Source organism: Bos grunniens, chromosome 3 (genome assembly GCF_055505025.1).
Source record: "Bos grunniens cultivar Pamir isolate PY7600 chromosome 3, Bosgru_T2T1.0, whole genome shotgun sequence".
Classification (NCBI taxonomy): domain Eukaryota; kingdom Metazoa; phylum Chordata; class Mammalia; order Artiodactyla; family Bovidae; genus Bos; species Bos grunniens.
The window spans coordinates 70,326,032-70,345,071 of NC_141167.1; the positions used below are offsets into that span (position 1 = coordinate 70,326,032).

Genomic DNA, 19,040 nt, shown 5'->3' on the forward strand with positions numbered 1-19,040 from the left:
GTTACTAATGTTTAGAGGTACACAGGCACTATTAGAGTATTTATTTCTTTATACCTCAGCTTATTCCAAAAAGGATTTAAGTCAAAAATTTTAGAAAGGTAATATATATTTCTTACTATATTCTGTGTTAGGGACTTGGGGGTAGGGAAGAAATCTTTTCAGATAAAGATTAAAAGGACAAGGGAATAAATAAAGGAAATCTCATTGGCTCACTTTCCGGGAGTAAAATTATGCAACAACACTTAAGGCTCAAGTGTTAAGAGAAGTCAGGAAATCCTGGCTCCAGTTGCCTAAGGATTGCTATCTGTCTGATGACTTGCTGCAGAAATCCCCAGACCCCAAAACTGCTATTACTGTCTCCTAACAGACACCAGACCTTGTATGATTTCTCCATTAGCATTTCCCTCTGCTGCTAGCTACTTTGTTGTCCTTTTAGTTCTCTAAAGCAGTTAAAACATTCTGTTTCTTCTGCATGTTCATTGAGGGCACAGTAGTGAAGGGCACAAGTGAAGATTAAATTTATATAGTATTCTACAGCCTACAAAGAATGAAAGCTTGTGTATTAGCCAGGAGTATGGGCTTTTTGAGATATATTGCCTGGGTTTCAAAGCTGTGACCTCACACTTACTATCTTTGTGACTTTGGAGAAGGTACTTCCATTTTTTTGTGCCTTTATTTCCTTACTCATAAAATGGGAACAGTATATATTTTTCAGTCATTGTGCAGTTAAAAAGAGATAATTCATACTTAGAACAAGTACACAGTAAATCTCCTAGGTAGCACATGATAAATGTTATTATCATAATTGATTTTTTAAAAACCTATTTATAGTATCCTTTTGCAATAATAACTTTTAAGGAAGTTAAGTACTATTAGCCCCATTTTATAGATACACCCTAGGGCTTCGATACTCATCTTGTGAGAAAACATAACAGATTGCTGCTCAGAGCCATGTTTTTGAGGCGTCTCAAAACAGGTCCAAGCTCATTAAGCAAAGAACGGCTGGTTGCTTAGCTGTCTGTGGCATGGGCTCAGGAACGAGATTGCATTGTTGGAAAGTTTCTCAATAATCCTGGTTTTTCTTTATGAACAAAACTTTTAGGTAAATTTGAATATATCCTTGGAGAAGGGAATGGCAACCACTCCAGTATTCTTGCCTGGAGAATCCCATGGACAGAGGAGCCTGGTGGGCTACAGTCCATGGGGTTGCAATGAGTTGGACGCGACTGAAGCAACTTAGCACACATGCACGAACATATCCTATAATTATATAATAATATTAACCTTATAAGTTTGTTAGAGAAGTGTTACTATTCCCAAAATATTTTCTAACTAGAGTGATTGATAGAAAAATTCTCTTACAAACTCTTTCTCTATAACATTTATTATTTTCTGCTTTCATATGGGCACACAGGTTGAAAAATCTAGTAGTCAGCCTTTATTTCTAATTTGAGGAAGTTTAACATATTAATGGCACTTTGAGAAGTAATTGAGGAAACTTTGTTTTCATATATGAACCAAACTATATGTTTTCGTATAGTCTCCTTGAAAATCAGAGACATTGTTTTGGATATGTCATTACCATTTTTAAAACACACAAAAGCTAGGTTTTTGTGGAGCTGACATCTGATCTGACTGCCCTGACTTCCTGTTTTTGCCAGTGTTATCCCATCCCCAGCACCTTTGGTCTTACTGTGGGGAAGCAGCAACTTGATATTTTAAATGTTGGCATCAGCTAAGTATGAGAAAGCCGAAAGAGTTGACTTTTAGGTTCTACTTTCTCCACAGGAAAAGCTGGCCACAACTGCCTGTAAGTTCACCCAAGTGCCCAGCTTGAACTTGGCATTAGAATGCTTGGATAGAAGGATTTCCAAGTATGAACTGCCTTTGGGGAATACCTGCAGACAAGGCTCATGAAATAGGAGAACCTAGTACTCCATCCACTAGCTATAAATAAATAGAGGAGAGGTGGGTAAGGAAATCAGAAGTTTTCTTGGGTAGCTCTCTGGATTTCACTGGACAGAGTCACCTCATCTCCAGTTCTTGCTAAAATACCTTCAGGAATATAGAGAGTCTACTCAAAGTCTAGGGCATCTTTGGACAGTTCTGACAAATTTTTCCTTTTGTTTCTGCTTTCTGCATGAAATGGCTAAGCAAGGAAGAAATCTGCCTCAGAAAATAACATTTCTCATTCCCACACTCACTACTGTGAAACTCCTCTGCTCTGATTTCTTGAGCTATATTGATTTAAATCAGAGTTATTTTATTTATATTTGATGTGCCCACTGGCAATGGCCAAGGTTAAATAAGCATCTGTAAGAGCTTTGTGTGGGAAGTGTAGACTGGGTGAAAAATAATTTTTTTTTTCAAAAAGCTTTCCAGAATGTACTTGGAAAAAGGCTCTGTGAAGCATGCCCATGCTCTCTGGAGATACAAAAATTTATGAAAAGGAATGGTTTGCAGTCTTTGTGATTAGATATTGTTCACTTTTTTAAAAATCATGTTTACTAATCACATTCATGAAAATTACTTCTATGACTATTATATATGTAATCAGTCTTTAGGGATAGTTACTGGAAATGGTTAGAGAAGAAAGCTTTGTTTTCCTTCTGAAGTTTTATATTAAGTACCTTGTAAGATGTAATTTGTCTGTTCAGTATTACAAAAATAAAAATGTTTAAAAAATAAATAAAAATGATAAGGTTTCATCCAAAGGCAATCTTTTTGTTTGTTGTCTGTTTTTCAAGTGATATAACCTAAACAGTTGATACAAATTATGTTTTTTTAAGCAATTCTCAGCTCTAAGCTTCTCTACACAACCTCCTTTCCTCATGTGGAAAGACTTCATTAATGTTCTTTTCTGAGCAGAATTTTGGTAGCTTTTGCTGACATAATGACTAACATGTTTCAGATTAAGGCTTTTAAGCTTCTTTCCTTATGTAACAGTATGTTTGGTCTTTCAGTTTTTTCATGAGATTTCTTTTCAGCTTTAGTAGAAGATCCTCTCTCTCTGGATTTTGCTAAATCAGAGAGACTTCATTATTCTCAGAAAAATCCCTTCTGCCATGTTAAAGACTGGAGCCCCTTAGTCCTTGCAATTTCATGGATATGCATTTAATATTTTTGGTGTTTCAGATTGACCTCAACTCTTGGCATTCAGAAGCTTTCTCAGGAAAATGTGATGTTTACACAGTTCATGACCACCCTGCTTGAAGAATTGCATTTAAAAAATGAAGACCTTGAAAGTTTAACCATCATATTTAGAACCAGCTGTTAACCAGAGTGGTGCGTTGACTTGTTTTACTTTAGTTTTTTGTTTGTTTTTTTATTTGTTGCCCGTTTGGACTCTGTTTTCATATTGGAAATTTTAAAAACCAACTAGAGACTTCCATACGTCTTCAGCTTGCTATGGTAGATTACAATATCTCTGAGTTCCCAGCTGCCCCAGTCAATTCCTGTCCACTCTTGTTACTCCGTGTCCCATCTTTTTGTTATTTTTCCTTTATAGGATACCACAGTTAGTTCTGTTTCTTACAATCCAGGAAACTCCCCACTATCAGCTTCATACTCAAATCTGGACCATCCCAGCCTGCATGTCCCATCTGATAAGTTTTTGCCCAGGAAGTAGCAGTTTACTTCAACCAAATACTGCAATGATCTTTGAGAATATCCTCACCCTACTTCCCTCTTCAGCCCAGCCAATACCTTAGTCATCTCACGTACAGATAAGCTTGTGAGTTTAAAAGTCTGGCTTTGTTGATTCCTGACCCTGTTCCCAGATACATAGCCCTCTTCTACTATCCCACGTTTCTGTCTCTGCCCATATGAATGTCCCTTCCCTTATCCACAACTTTCCGTCTCTTCTTCCCTTTACTTTCTATTTCACATACTCTGAAGTGCTCAGATAGGTATTAAGTTAATGTTATGATTAAAGGAAATTCATTCTAAACCATGAATGAGATCCCCTTATGGAGCATTTCCTTTTTTTAAAGTTTTCAAATATTTTTTAAATTATAAAAGTAATACAAGCTTGTCAAAATTAAACAATACAGAACTGTGTGTATAATTTTAAAAAGCAAAATTCCCCCCTCACTTCTATCTCAAATCTTGTCTCCTCCCAGAAGCACACTACAGATTGATATCATTTTACATTTTGATACTTGAAATTTTGTTAAAAAAAACTCTATGAAGCAAATCTTTGAATATATGACAAGGATATTTGAGAGGTATATTTTGGCAGACAAGAAAGAATGCCATTATCCTTTCATTGAACCTCCTAGAAAATAGAACATAAGGACTTAGCACTGTTACTGCCTCCAGACTTAAACCTAGTGACCAGTTCATGCAACCCTGCTCCCCTGAGAACCCTCTAAAGCAAAGGCTTTTATTTAGGCAGTGAACTCAGCTTGGCTAGTGGAAGCAGCACTTCAAACGCCCTTCTAAGAATAGAGTAAGTTTTGAGTTTCGTTTTTTTGTTTGTTTTATTGAGCTTCAGGTACAGAATATTGAATTAATCATACCCCTCAATTCATGATACCCTATGTCCATTGGTTGAAAGGTTGCTTTTCCAGATAGACTAAGAACAAAGTATGCCTAACCTGATGTCCTTGCAGATCTGCTTTAATGAATATGTATCAATTAAGAACCCTTTTAAATTAGCATATTTAATGCTTGTATATGAACAAATGGTGTTAAAGTTTTTTTAAGGATCCAATCCAGGCCCTGGCAATGAAAGTGCTGAGTCCTGACAGAGAATTCCCTAAACAGTAGATGTTTTAAGTGGACTTAATAGTTGCCCTGTGATCAGTGTTGTTGTTGTTGTTGTCTTTACATTGTTTATTTGTGTAAGTAATTAAAGGTGAATCTTTGCCCAGACTTCCTCAATATTATAAGGGATACTGAATGAATGAGGCCTTATTATATAATTTTCCATATGAGAAATGAAGATGGTTGTGAATGGGTAGGTGGGGGGTTTTCTGTTTGTATATTTGTAAACCTTAAGTTCACAAAATTATTTGTGTACAATGTCTTATAGCCTTTGCAAGATTAGATTACTACTAGCTGCTGCTGCTAAGTCACTTCAGTCATGTCAGACTCTGTGCGACCCCATAGACGGCAGCCCACCTCCCCCGTCCCTGGGATCCTCTAGGCAAGAACACTGGCGTGGGTTGCCATTTCCTTCTCCAATGCATGAAAGTGAAAAGTGAAAGTGAAGTCGCTCAGTCATGTCCGACTCTCAGCGACCCCATGGACTGCAGCCCACCAGGCCCCCCGTCCCTGGGCTCCTCCGGGCAGGAGCACTGGAGTGGGTGCCATCGCCTTCCCTGTACTACTAGCTAGCATATGTTAATGTGCTTTCAGTTACAAATAACAGAAAAAAAAAGCTCAAACTAACTTTTTTATGATAGTATCTTTTGCTGCTTAACAAATTATTATAAAATTAAGTGGCTTAAAACAACAAACTTTTTTTTTTAATGTGTTTCTGGGAATCAGGAATCTGGGCACAATTTAGCTTAGGGCCTCTGCTTCAGTCTCTCATGAGGTTGTATTAAAGCTCCCTGACAGGGCTGCAGTGTCATCTGAAGGCTCAAGTAGAGAAAGAAGTCCTTCTAAGCTCACTCATGTGGTTATTGGCAGGACTTAGTTCTTCTCGGGCTGAACTTAGGGCCTCAGTTTCTCGCTCTTTGTTGTCTATAGAGACCTCTCCCAGTTCCTTGCCATATGGACCACTCCATAGTGGCCCACAGCTCGACATGTGGCTTCCCCAAGAGTGAGCAAGTGAGAGGAAATGCAAGATGAAAGCCACAGTCCTTTTGTACCTAGTCTCAGAAGTAACATCCATCACTTTTTCTGTATCCTGTGACTAGTTAGAAACGAATCACTAGGTTCGGCCCACATTGAAGGTGAGTGGGTTGTATAAGGGAATGAATACCAGAAGGCAGAGGTCACTGGGGGCCATTTTACAATCTACCAGAGGCGGCAGAATCATTCAGTAGTTCTCAGTTTTATGGCAGATCACACTGTCCTAGTGAGAGTCTTCAACTTTTCGCACTAATTGAGGGCTCTTCTGAACTAATCCACGTGGCTATGAAATGCTATGAGCTTAACCCAGTAATTCTAGCAAGGAATAGGAGAGAGATTTTCTTATTGACCTAGATCAGGGTCTACTCCTCGAGCCAAGTATGAATTACCCAAACCATTATTGCTTCATAATGGGGGGAAGTGGAATGTATATTGGAAAGACAACACAGTGTTCCCCAAAACTGGTGAGAATACTTTAGGTGTTTTATTCAAGTGTCATTTTTCCTTCCCAGGTATATTCCATGAAGACCGAATAGATGAGCTTCCATTCACCATCTCTGGAATTCTAGCCACAATAATTGTATAGCTAGAGTTACTTATTACCCACTCCAGTGTTCTTGCCTGGAGAATCCCAGGGACGGGGGACCCTGGTGGGCTGCTGTCTATGGGGTCGAACAGAGTAGTCGGACACGACTGAAGTGACTTAGCAGCAGAGCTACTTATTAGTTATCACCGGACAGAGTGACTTCCACAGATAGAGAACCATTATCCCAACAAGGATAACCAAATCCTTGCATCCTAGGTATAAGACATAGTATTTTTATTTATATGAAAATAAAAGTTGAAATAAATAGAAACTTGAATATTTGAGAAAATATAGCAAGCTGTAATTTTTCTGGATGATACCAGTTGTATTATCAGTTGACTAGAAAATTGAGAGAAGTCCCATTTTAGTTTCATAGTTGAACTCTAGATTCTAAAGAACACAGTAAAGAATGAGGTCAATAAATACAATTTAAGGCTTTTTGGTAGTCTAGTCTTTATTCTTTTAAAGAAGCTTGCTATTCTACAAAGTGGTCCTGAGCAATGTACACCTGAAACAACTTACATAATACTGCATTGGCCATGTTTGTTCAGCTTTTTTATACAATGTTACGGTAAACCCCAAACTTTTGGGCCAACCCAATAGGAAAAAAAGTAAATTGACAAACCAGACTGGGTAAATATTTCCAAATCATATTTGATAAACAGCTTATATCCAGATTCAGTTCAGTTCAGTCGCTCAGTTGTGTCTGACTCTGCGACCCCATGAATCGCAGCACGCCAGGCCTCCCTGTCCATCACCAACTCCCGGAGTTCACTCAGACTCATGCCCATTGAGTCAGTGATGCCATCCAGCCATCTCATCCTCTGTCGTCCCCTTCTCCTCCTGCCCCCAATCCCTCCCAGCATCAGAGTCTTTTCCAATGAGTCAGCTCTTCACATGAGGTGGCCAAAGTACTGGAGCTTCAGCTTTAGCATCATTCCTTCCAAAGAAATCCCAGGGCTGATCTCCTTCAGAATGGACTGGTTGGATCTCCTTGCAGTCCAAGGGACTCTCAAGAGTCTTCTCCAACACCACAGTTCAAAAGCATCAATTCTTCGGTGCTCAGCTTTCTTCACAGTCCAACTCTCACATCCATACATGACCACTGGAAAAACCATAGCCTTGACTAGATGGACCTTTGTTGGCAAAGTAATGTCTCTGCTTTTGAATATGCTATCTAGGTTGGTCATAACTTTCCTTCCAAGGAGTAAGCGTCTTTTAATTTCATGGCTGCAGTCACCATCTGCAGTGATTTGGGAGCCCAAAAAAATAAAGTCTGACACTGTTTCCACTGTTTCCCTGTCTATTTGCCATGAAGTGGTGGGACCAGATGCCATGATCTTAGTTTTCTGAATGTTGAGCTTTAAGCCAACTTTTTCACTCTCCTCTTTCACTTTCATCAAGAGGCTTTTTATTTTTAGTTCCTCTTCACTTTCTGCCATAAGGGTGGTATCGTATTATGCTTGGTGAAATAAATCAGAAAGACATTCATCACTTATATGAAGGATCTAAAAAAACAAATGTATATAACTAGAGAAACAGATTCACGGATACAGAGACAAACTAGTGGTTACCAGTGAGAAGAAGGAAGATAGGAGGGGAAAAGTAAAGGTAGGGGATTAAGAGGTACAAACTACACCGTGTATAAAATAAGGTACAGGGACATACTGTATAGGAAAATATAGCCATTATTTTATTAACTTTAAATATAGTATTATCTATAACAGTATTGAATTACTATGTTGTATACCTGAGACCAATATTGTAAATAAACTATACTTCAATTAAAAATAAAATGAAGTAACATTTCACGTTACTAAATAATTTGCTGTATACTCTTGAGAGTCCCTCGGACTTCAAGGAGATCAAACCAGTCAATCCAAAAGGAAATTAACCATGAATATTCACTGAATACTGGTAAAGCTGAAGCTCCAATACTTTGGCCACTTGATGCAGAGAGCCAACTCACTGGAAAAGACCCTGATACTGGGAAAGATTGAAGGCAAAGGCGAAGGGGGCAACAGGATGAGATGGTTGGATGGCATCACTGACTTAATGGACATGAATTTGACCAAACTCTGGGAGATAGGGGAGGACAGAGGAGCCTGGCATGCTGCAGTCCATGGGGTTGCAAAGAGTTGGACATGACTTGGTGACTGAACAACAGCATATATTATTTACAAGAACTTACTCAGCAAAATAATCAATTATGACTCCACTGAAATACTGCAGTGTATGAACACATTTTCTATGCATTTAAACACATGATACTATTTTTATAAATTTGTTAATTCAGATAAAGCTAAAATTGCAAAATGTCACTTATACCACAGTTTTTTAAAATAAATTTTGAAAAATCATACCTGAAAGGGCCCTTCCCTCTAACCTATTAGTGGCAGCTCTCCAGGATAAAGAGGAGAAGCAGCTGCTGTATCCCACTGCTTCCCTCCCTGGGCCCAGAAACACCTCTTTAGTTATCTCCCACACCCTGCAGGTCTAGGGCCTCAGGTGAAGGGCCAGTAGCTCACCAGAAACAGAAACCAAGTGGACTGATGCCCAAATGGACCACTACTGCTTCTGCCATGTGTATGTTAACTTGGGAACACCTGAGTAGGATTCAGTTTATGGAGCCCACCAGGCTCCTCTGTCCATGAGATTTCCCAGGCGAGAATACTGGAGTAGGTTGCCATTTCCTTCTCCAAGGGATCTTCCCAACCCGGGGATCAAATCCATATCCTCCTGCATCTCAGGCAGATTCTTTAAGGTAAGCAAGTGCTCAAAAACCAAAAGAAGGTATGTCAAAGAGACACAGAAACCAACCTGAAAGCTCCCAGTGGCCAATGCCATGATAATTCCAACAATGAAATAATAACAATATAGTACTGAATCGTGACCCAAAGTATAAAAGAAATATACATACTGATATAAGTGATTGAAAAATAAATGAGGTAGAAGAGACACATCTTCCTTACAGAAGAACTCCAAGTAATATATAAGGAGTCCTTCTGTACTACCCAGAGAGGGATCCATATGGCATTGTCCTCTATCCCCATATCTTAAAGGGAAATTTTCATGATGTGTACAGTTCTCGGTGTCCTGTATATGAAAGAGGAGGATGTCCTCAAATTCCTAGCAGCAGGAACCCACGTAAGTGGTACAAACCTTGACTTCCAAGTGGAACATTGCATGTACAAAAGGCAAAGTGATGGCATCTATATCAGGAATCTAAAGACGACTTGGGAGAGGCTGACAGTTCATGCCATTGTTACCATTGAAAAACTGGTTGATGTGACTGTCGTCATCCTTCAGGGAAACTGGCCAGCAGACTTCACTGAAGTTTGTTGCTGCCGCCACTGGAGCTACTCCCCAGGTACTTCACTCCTGGAACGTACACTAATCAGATCCAGACAGCTTCTGGGAGCCTCATTTTTCTGGTGATACTACCCTAGGGCTTACCACCAGCCTCTTATATTAGCCTGTCTACCATCACTTTGTGTAACACATTCTCCTTTTTGCTGTGTGGACACTCATCCCCTGCAATGACAAGGGAGCTCACTCAGTAGGCCTGATGTAGTGGATACTGGTCTGGGAAGTGTTCTGCATAGTCTTAGTGATCACACAGGTCATGTCTGATCTCTACTTACTCAGAGATCCTGAGAAGACTGAAAAAGAAGAGCAAGGCATGCTCAAAAGGCTGTGACTGGAGGCATTTCCAAGCAAATGAACTGCTCTAGCTACTGAGTTCATTGTAGCCTGAGGTTACAGGCTAGCCTGAAGGCAGGCTGGTGTCCTCTGTGCCTATTCAGTTGTTGCCTGCAGAACACTGGAGTGCTCAGCCTGCCACTGAAGGCTGGTCTGAAGCTCCCACTAGTCAGGCCACTGAATGGGTGGGAACAATTACTGGGTGGTCTTAAGCTGTTCTTCCATAGGCTCTTAAACTGAAAACAGAGATAAGATTGTCAGAAAAGAATCAGTTTTGAAACAAATAAATGAATAAAACTATATGTATGGACTTCCCTGGTGGTCCAGTGGTTAAGAATCCACTTTCTAGGGGCTTTCCTGTTGGCTCAGTGATAAAGAATCTGCCTGCCAATGCAGGAGAAACAGGTTCATTCCTGATCCAGGAAGATACCACATGCCACTGAACAGCTAATTCTGTGTGCTACAGATACAGAGCCTGTGCTTTAGAGCCTGGGAGCCACAATTACTGAAGCCCATGCTCCGCAATAAGAGAAGCCACCATAGTGAGAAGCCTACACACCACAACTGGAAAGTAGCCACGACTCGCCACGACTAGAAGAAATCCTGAGCAGCAGCAAAGACTCAGCACTGCCAAAAATAAAATGCTTTAATTTTTTTAAAAAAAGAATCTACCTTCTAATGCAGGGGGCGCAGATTCCATCTCTGGCTGGTGAACTAACAGCCCACGTGCCACAGGGCAGCTAAGTCCACTTGCCACAACTAGAGAAGCCTGCACACCACAGTGAAGACCCAAGACAGCCAGAAAAAAAAAACACATAGATACTGTGCCTTCCAGGAGGTAGAGGCAGATATTCTTAAACTCAGTGACTTGCTCCCAGTGAACAGCACAGGGCAAGGAAGAACACCTTTCCCAAATGATGAAAGCTCACATCCTCAGTGATGCCGTGTGCATGTGTCACCCTGATACATATGATGAAAAGGGTGCTTCACCTCTGTGGCATTCTTCCCCTAAAAACATAACCTCAGTCTAACCATGGGAAAAGACAAATCAAGTTTGGAGGACATTTCTGCAGGAAATTTTGTGAGTACCTCAAGACTGTCATGAAAAACAAGGAAAGAATGAAATATTGTCACATCCTAGGGGAGCCATGTAAACCAAATGCAGCGTCGTGTCATAGTCTGAGTCAGAACAGGAAGAGGACATTAATGGAAAAACTGGTGAAATCCAAATAGAGTCTGAAGTTTAATTAATAGCAATAAACCAAGGCAGTTGTTAATTTTAACAAATGTATCATGGTAATGTAAATGTAAACAGTGGGGGAATTTGGGTAAGGGATAAACAGGAACTCTTTGTCACTTTCTAGAAATCTAAAATTATTTCAAAATAAAAAGTTTATTTTTTAAAAAGTACTAACTGGATATGAGAAGGGATGGAAAGATGAGACCGTCACTGCCCTCAGAATCTTCAGCCTGCCTGTAGAAGAGGCAGTTCAGTTCAGTCGCTCAGTCGTGTCCGACTCTTTGCAACCCTGTGGACTGCAGCACGCCAGGCCTCCCTGTCCATCACCACTCCTGGAGTTTACCCAAACTCATGTCCATTGGGTCGGTGATGCCATCCAACCATCTCATCCTCTGTCGTCCCCTTCTCCTCCCGCCCTCAATCTTTCCCAGCATCAGGGTCTTTCAAATGAGTCAGCTCTTCACATCAGGTGTCATTTTTTGAGATTGAATCCAAGTACTGCATTTCCGACTCTCTTGTTGACTATGATGAGAGAGGCAAGACTACGGTAAATGCACTGAAGAGGAACATCCATCCTAGCTTGCCTGGGATAGTCCCGAGTATATAACTGTAAGTTCAGCATCATCATTAATTACAAGTACCCTCTTTTATTTCCAAAAGTATTCTGATTTAGACATTAAATTATATGATATTACCACCTAAAAGGCACAGGGTATGCTGTGGGGGTCAGAGATAGGAGGGGACATTTGTGATGGCATGGAAGAATGGATGGGAGTTATGAAGTGGAGAGAGATGTCAGAGAGCTAGGAGGGGAGGGAGGGTATGGTCCAGGCAGGGGCAGCTTCAAGAAGAAAGTCCCAGAGGTAGGTAAGACCCAGGGTGTGTTCTTCTCAAGACAAAGACATCTGAAATTAGAGAAAACTGAGGAAAATGGCAAACATGATTAAAAAGAAAGGATCAACTAGAGTTTTGGTTCAGTTCAGTTCAGTCACTCAGTCGTGTCCGACTCTTGGCAACCCCACGGACTGCAGCACACCAGCCTCCCTGTCCATCACCAAATCCCTCAGCCTACTCAAACTCATGTCCATCACATCAGTGACGCCACCCAACCATCTCATCCTCTGTCGTCCCCTTTTGCTCCTGCCTTCAATCCTTCACAGCATCAGGATCTTTTCCAGTGATTTGGTTCTTCACATCAGGTGGCCTAAGTATTTCGGTGGAGTTTCAGCTTCAGCATCAGTCATTCCAATGAATATTCAGGACTGATTTCCTTTAGGAGAGACTGGTTGGATCCCCTTGCAGTCCAAGGGACTCTCAAGAGTCTTCTTCAACACCACAGGTCAAAAACATAAATTCTTAGGTGCTCAGCTTTCTTTAGTCCAACTCTCACATCCATACATGACTACTGGAAAAACCATAGCTTTGACTAGACAGGACTTTGTTGGTAAAGTAATGTCTCTGCTTTTTAATATGCTGTCTAGGTTGGTCATAGGTTTTCTTCCAAGGAGCAAGCGTCTATTAATTTCATGGTTGCAGTCACCATCTGCAGTGATTTTGGAGCCCCAAAAAATAAAGTCAGGCACTGTTTCCACTGTTTCCCCATCTATTTCCCATGAAATGATGGGGCCATGAATTGGACATGGAACAACAGACTGGTTCCAAATAGGAAAAGGAGTATGTCATGAGAAACGCTGGGCTGGAAGAAGCACAAGCTGGAATCAAGATTGCCAGGAGAAATCTCAATAACCTCAGATATGCAGATGACACCACCCTTATGGCAGAAAGTGAAGAGGAACTCAAAAGCCTCTTGATGAAAGTGAAAGAGAGTGAAAAAGTTGGCTTAAAGCTCAACATTCAGAAAACTAAGATCATGGCATCTGGTCCCATCACTTCATGGGAAATAGATGGGGAAACAGTGGAAACAGTGTCAGACTTTATTTTTCTGGGCTCCAAAATCACTGCAGATGGTGACTGCAGCCATGAAATTAAAAGACGCTTACTCCTTGGAAGGAAAGTTATGACCAACCTAGATAGCATATTCAAAAGCAGAGACATTACTTTGCCAACAAAGGTCCATCTAGTCAAGTTTTTTGACTAAACCAAGTCAGTCTAGTCTGGTTTTTCCAGTGGTCATGTATGGATGTGAGAGTTGGACTGTGAAGAAAGCTGAGCACCGAAGAATTGATGCTTTTGAACTGTAGTGTTGGAGAAGACTCTTGAGAGTCCCCTGGACTGCAAGGAGATCCAACCAGTCCATTCTAAAGGAGATCAGTCCTGGGTGTTCATTGGAAGGACTGATGCAAAAGCTGAAACTCCAAAACTTTGGCCACCTCATGCAAAGAGTTGACTCATTGGAAAAGACCCTGATGCTGGGAGGGACTGGTGGCAGGAGGAGAAGGGGACAACAGAGGATGAGATGGCTGGATGACATCACAACTCGATGGACATGAGTTTGAGTGAACTCCAGGAGTTGGTGATGGAGAGGGTGGCCTGGCGTGCTGCAATTCGTGGGGTCGCAAAGAGTCGGACACGAATGAGCGACTGAACTGAACTGAGCTGAAGGGGACCAGATGCTACGATCTTAGTTTTCTGAATGTTGAGCTTTAGGTCTAATCAAGGCTATGGTTTTTCCAGTAGTCATGTATGGATGTGAGAGTTGGACTGTGAAGAAAGCTGAGTGCCAAAGAATTGATACTTTTGAACTGTGGTGTTGGAGAAGACTCTTGAGAGTCCCATGGACTGCAAGGAGATCCAACCAGTCCATTCTGAAGGAGATCAGCCCTGGGTGTTCTTTGAAAGGAATGATGCTAAAGCTGAAACTCCAGTACTTTGGCCACCTCATGTGAAGAGCTGACTCATTAGAAAAGACTCTGATTCTGGGAGGGATTGGGGGCAGGAGGAGAAGGGGACGACAGAGGATGAGACAGCTGGATGGCATCACCGACTCGATGGACATGAGTTTGAGTGAACTCCAGGAGTTGGTGATGGACAGGGAGGCCTGGTGTGCTGCAGTTCATGGGGTCGCAAAGAGTCGGACACGACTAGGCGACTGAACTGAACTGAAGCCAATTTTTTCACTTCTCTTTCACTTTCATCAAGAGGCTGTTCAGTTCTCCTTCGCTTTCTGCCATGAGTGTGCTCATATGTATACCTGAGGTTATTGGTATTTCTCCTGGCAATCTTGATCCCAACTTGTGCTTCATCCAGCCTGGCATTTCCCATGATGTACTCTGCATATAAGTTAAATAAGCAGATTGATAAAATACACCCTTGATGTATTCCTTTCCTGATTTGGAACCAGTCTGTTGTTTCATGTCCAGTTCTAACTGTTGCTTCTTGACCTGAATACAGATTTCTCAGGAAGCAGGTCAGGCGGTCTGGTATTCCCATCTCTTGAAGAATTTTCCAGTTTGTTGTGATCCACACAGTCAAAGGTTTGGCATAGTCAATAAAGCTGAAATAGATGTTTTTCTGAAACTCTTGCTTTTTTGATGATCCAGCGGATGTTGGCAATTTGATCTCTGGTTCCTCAGCCTTTTCTAAATCCAGCTTGAACATCTGGAAGTTCACGGTTCACCTACTGTTGAAGCCTGGCTTGGAGAATTTTGAGCATTACTTTGTTTAGCGTGTGAGGTGAGTGCAGTTGTGCGCTAGTTTGAACATTCTTTGGCATTGCCTTTCTTTAGGATTAGAATGAAAACTGACCTTTTCCAGTCCCGTGGCCACTGCTGAGTTTTCCAGATTTGCTGGCATATTGAGTGCAGCACTTTCACAGCGTCATCTTTTAGGATTTGGAATAGCTCAACTGGAATTCCATGACCTCCACTAGCTTTGTTTGTAGTGGTGCTTCCTAAGGCCCACTTGACTTCACATTCCAGGATGTCTGGCTCTAGGTGAGTAATCATACTATCATAGTTATCTGCGTCATGAAGATCTTTTTTGTATCAGATCAGATCAGGTCACTCAGTTGTGTCCAACTCTTTGTGACCCCATGAATCGCAGCACTCCAGGCCTCCCTGTCCATCACCAACTCCCGGAGTTCACTCAGACTCATGTCCATCGAGTCAGTGATGCCATCCAGCCATCTCATCCTCTGTTGTCCCCTTCTTCTCTTGCCCCCAACCCCTCCCAGCATCAGAGTCTTTTAGTATAGTTCTGTGTATTCTTGCTACATCTCCTTAATAACTTCTGCTTCTGTTAGGTCCATACCATTTCTGTCCTTTATTGTGCTCATCTTTGCATGAAATGTTCCGCTGGTATCTCTAATTTTCTTGAAGACATCTCTAGTCTTTCCCATTCTATTGTTTTCCTCTATATCTTTGCATTGATCACTGAGAAAGGCTTTCTTATCTCTCCTTGCTATTCTTTGAACTCTGCATTCAAATGGGTATATCTTTCTTTTCTCCTTTGCCTTTCGCTTCTCTTCTTTTCTTAGTTATTTGTTAAGGCCTCATCAGACAACCATTTTCCCTTTTTCATTTGTGTTTCTTTTTCTTGGGGATGGTCTTGATCACTGCCTCCTGTACAACGTCACGAACCTCTATTTATAGTTCTTCAGGCACTCTTGTCAGATCTAATCCCTTGAATCTATTTGTCATTTCCACTGTATAATCATAAGGGATTTAATTTAGGTCATACCTGAATGGCCTAGTGATTTTCCTACTTTCTTCAATTTAAGTCTGAATTTGGCAATAAGCAGTTCATGATCTAAGCCACAGTCAGCTCCTGGTCTTGTTTTTGCTGACTGTATAGAGCTTCTCCATCTTTGGCTGCAGAGAATATAATCAATCTGATTTTGGTATTGACCATCTGGTGATGTCCATGTGTAGAGTCTTCTCTTGTGTTGTTGGAAGAGGGTGTGTGCTATGACCAGTGCGTTCTCTTGGCAAAACTCTATCAGCCTTTGACCTGCTTCTTTTTGTACTCCAAGGCCAAATTTGCTTGTTAGTCCAGGTAACTTGACTTCCTACTTTTGCATTCCAGTTCCCTATAATTAAGAGGACAAATTTTGGGGTGTTAGTCTAGAAGGTCTTGTAGGTCTTCATAGAACCATTCAACTTAACTTCTTCAGCATTACTGGTCAAGCCATAGACTTGGATTGCTGTGATATTGAATGATTTGCCTTGGAAACAGAAATCATTCTGTCGTTTTTGAGATTGCATCTGACTACTGCATTTCAGACTCTTTTGTTGAGTATGATGGCTACTCCATTTCTTCTAAGGGATTCTTGCCCACAGTAGTAGATATATAATGGTCATCTGAGTTAAATTCACCCATTCCAGACCATTTTAGTTCACTGATTTCTAAAATGTTGATGTTCAGTCTTGCCATCTTGTTTGACAACTTCTAATTTGCCTTGACTCATGGAACTAACATTCCAGGTTCCTATGCAGTATTGCTCTTTACAGCATCGGACCTTGTTTCCATCACCCATCACATCCACAGCTGGGTGTTGTTTTTGCTTTTGCTCCGTGTCTTCATTTTTTCTGGAGTTATTTCTCTACTCTTCTCCAGTAGCATATTGGACATCTACCAACCTGGGGAGTTCATTTTTCAGTGTCATAGCTTTTTGCTTTTTCATACTGTTCATGGGGTTCTCTAGGCAAGAATACTGAAGTGGTTTGCCATTCACTTTCCAGTGGACCATGTTTTGTCAGAACTCTCTCCACCATGACCCATCCAGGCTAAATGAATTAGAACTTTATTGGGGCAGTAATTTATTTTCAAGCACACAGGAGGGAAAGTGAGCAAACCACCCTAAAATGAAAAACTTACAAAATTAATTTTCTTAAGAAAGATCCTTTTTTTGCCCTTATATATCTATTCTTTGCCCAACTTTTCCTGTACTCTCTCTAGGCCCTTCGATACACACTGAGTTCCAGCTCACCTAAGCTAACTCTAAAATGCATTGTGAGACCCCTCTAAACACTGGTATTGCCATTTACTAAGCTCTCAACTGATACAAGATTTAGCAGCTGCTTCCCTAGGCCTTGGGTGTCTGACCCCATCTGTAGTTCAGTCATGTGCTCTGCTGACTCAGAGCACACACTGGTGTTCTCTCCAGAACACTACTCCTTCACCCCATGTGGCATTCTTCATTATTGAAGTGTTACTTCAATAAGGCATAACCCCCAGGTTTTCATATGAACTCTGAATTTCAAAGAACAGAAAGGAATATTTTACAAAATCCCTGTTGCTCTTTCAGGGAAAATTTTTATTCTCAATAGCTTTTACTCTGAAAAGTAAACAGTATGATTCAGTTTCACTTTCTATTTAAGTACTTCAGCAACTAGCCCATATGCTGTTATATTCAGGCAATGGTGACTTTAAAAAAAAAAAATCTTTCCATTTGAATAATTCCCTTCCCTTCGTATACTCAAACACTTAAAATCCTCACTAGGCTTAATATTTTAGTGGAATCTCTATAAGGTATTATTTAGCATCTTCTGCTTATGGTCATGTCCAAATACTAGGTAATCTTCCTACTCATTAGGGAACAGGATCCATTCTCTATAAAGATTTACCTAAACTCCTGCATTGCAGGCAGATTCTTTACCACTGAGCCACTCGGGATGGGGAACACATGTATACCTGTGGCGGATTCATTTTGATATTTGGCAAAACTAATACAATTATGTAAAGTTTAAAAATAAAATAAAATTGGAAGAATAAAAAAAAAAAAAAAAAGATTTACCTAAACTCAAGGAAAGTGATACCACTGTGAAGTTTGAAAATCTTCAAGAGTTTCACATTATAAGCCTGGCAGAAAAAAAGGAGGAAGGATGTCTAGAAGGCCACCTCTGTTGGGCTGAGGGTGGAGTGAGGAGCAGGGGTGACTTTCATCTGAAATGTGCCTAGAAAGGGCTGAATGAGGTTTAAACAGGCTCCTGGGGGCCTCTGAGGTGGAACTGGGTCACAGTACCTTAGCTGAAAGCAGTGGCACCAAGCTCTTCTCTCTCAATGAGCCTGCCTCGCCTCTGGTGGACCTATGGAGAAAAGCCTGCTTCAAGGTGCTAGTTTTCAGTTTGCTTCCCAGCACCTCTGCACTCATAACTAAAGCAAAGGAGAATATTGCATGACTTCAGAAGAAAGTCAGCCACCTTGCAACATCTTCAGGAAATTCTGCACTCCCCTAGGGCTTGCAAAACTCCCTGTGTCTTGCAGACCAAAGGCAAGATCTCAGTCGCCTAGCTCTAGTTTGCATAATTAAAGAAAGTGGAAGCTGGTTATTTTCTGGGTGACCCTTGACTCAACCAAGCTCACAGAGCCTATCACAAAAGTAAGACAGCATAAATTGAAGTGCTGTAGCAGTGAAAACTTTTATTATTTAGATGGGCAGGAAAAGCCAGTCCCTGGATGGATACCCATCCGAGCCCTGACCTGCTAGAGTCATACAGCCAAGACAGTGTTCACTTAACTATAATGTTATTCGAGTTGGCATACAAACAACAATAAAATTTCATATCATAATTTGTAAGACATTTCAGAGAAACAGTATACTAATATCTTCTATTATACTACCTATCTCCATTTTTTTATATGGAAAGCATAGCCAGTGATTTGTTAACTCCCTCCCTCCCACATTCTTACCTCTTTATTTTCTTTCTCCCATTATCCTATTAACATATTATCCATCTTTCGGGGGAAAAATTAAAACTGAATTTTAAAACTGTATTCAATATGGCCACATGGTAGGGGAGAGAGTCCACC

The 19,040-nt window shown here is 40.9% G+C and overlaps 1 protein-coding gene and 1 pseudogene across 48 annotated transcripts in view; both read left to right on the forward strand.

Moving 5' to 3' along the window:
• RPAP2 (RNA polymerase II associated protein 2) overlaps positions 1-19,040 on the forward strand; it is a 129,538-nt gene that overhangs the window by 78,871 nt on the left and 31,627 nt on the right. For 15 of the 47 annotated variants that reach the window (XR_015160483.1, XR_015160495.1, XR_015160498.1 and 12 more), the window contains one exon: positions 3,136-3,285. The exons of 2 other annotated variants lie outside the window; for them this stretch is intronic. Coding sequence is in view for 16 of the 45 variants with exons in the window: in XM_086391137.1 (XP_086247263.1) it covers positions 3,136-3,277 (142 nt within the window). In the remaining 29 variants the exon portion in view is untranslated. Of the gene's footprint in view, positions 1-1,788; positions 1,969-3,135; positions 4,876-5,035; positions 6,117-6,314; positions 6,827-10,556; positions 11,501-15,016; positions 15,224-19,040 lie in introns of those variants that run through there. 30 more of the 47 variants (XR_015160476.1, XR_015160473.1, XR_015160489.1 and 27 more) reach the window with 12 other exon arrangements.
• On the forward strand, positions 8,178-10,378 carry LOC147375804 (small ribosomal subunit protein uS2B pseudogene; annotated as a pseudogene). Its single transcript, XR_015160504.1, has one exon. The product of XR_015160504.1 is annotated as a small ribosomal subunit protein uS2B pseudogene (transcript).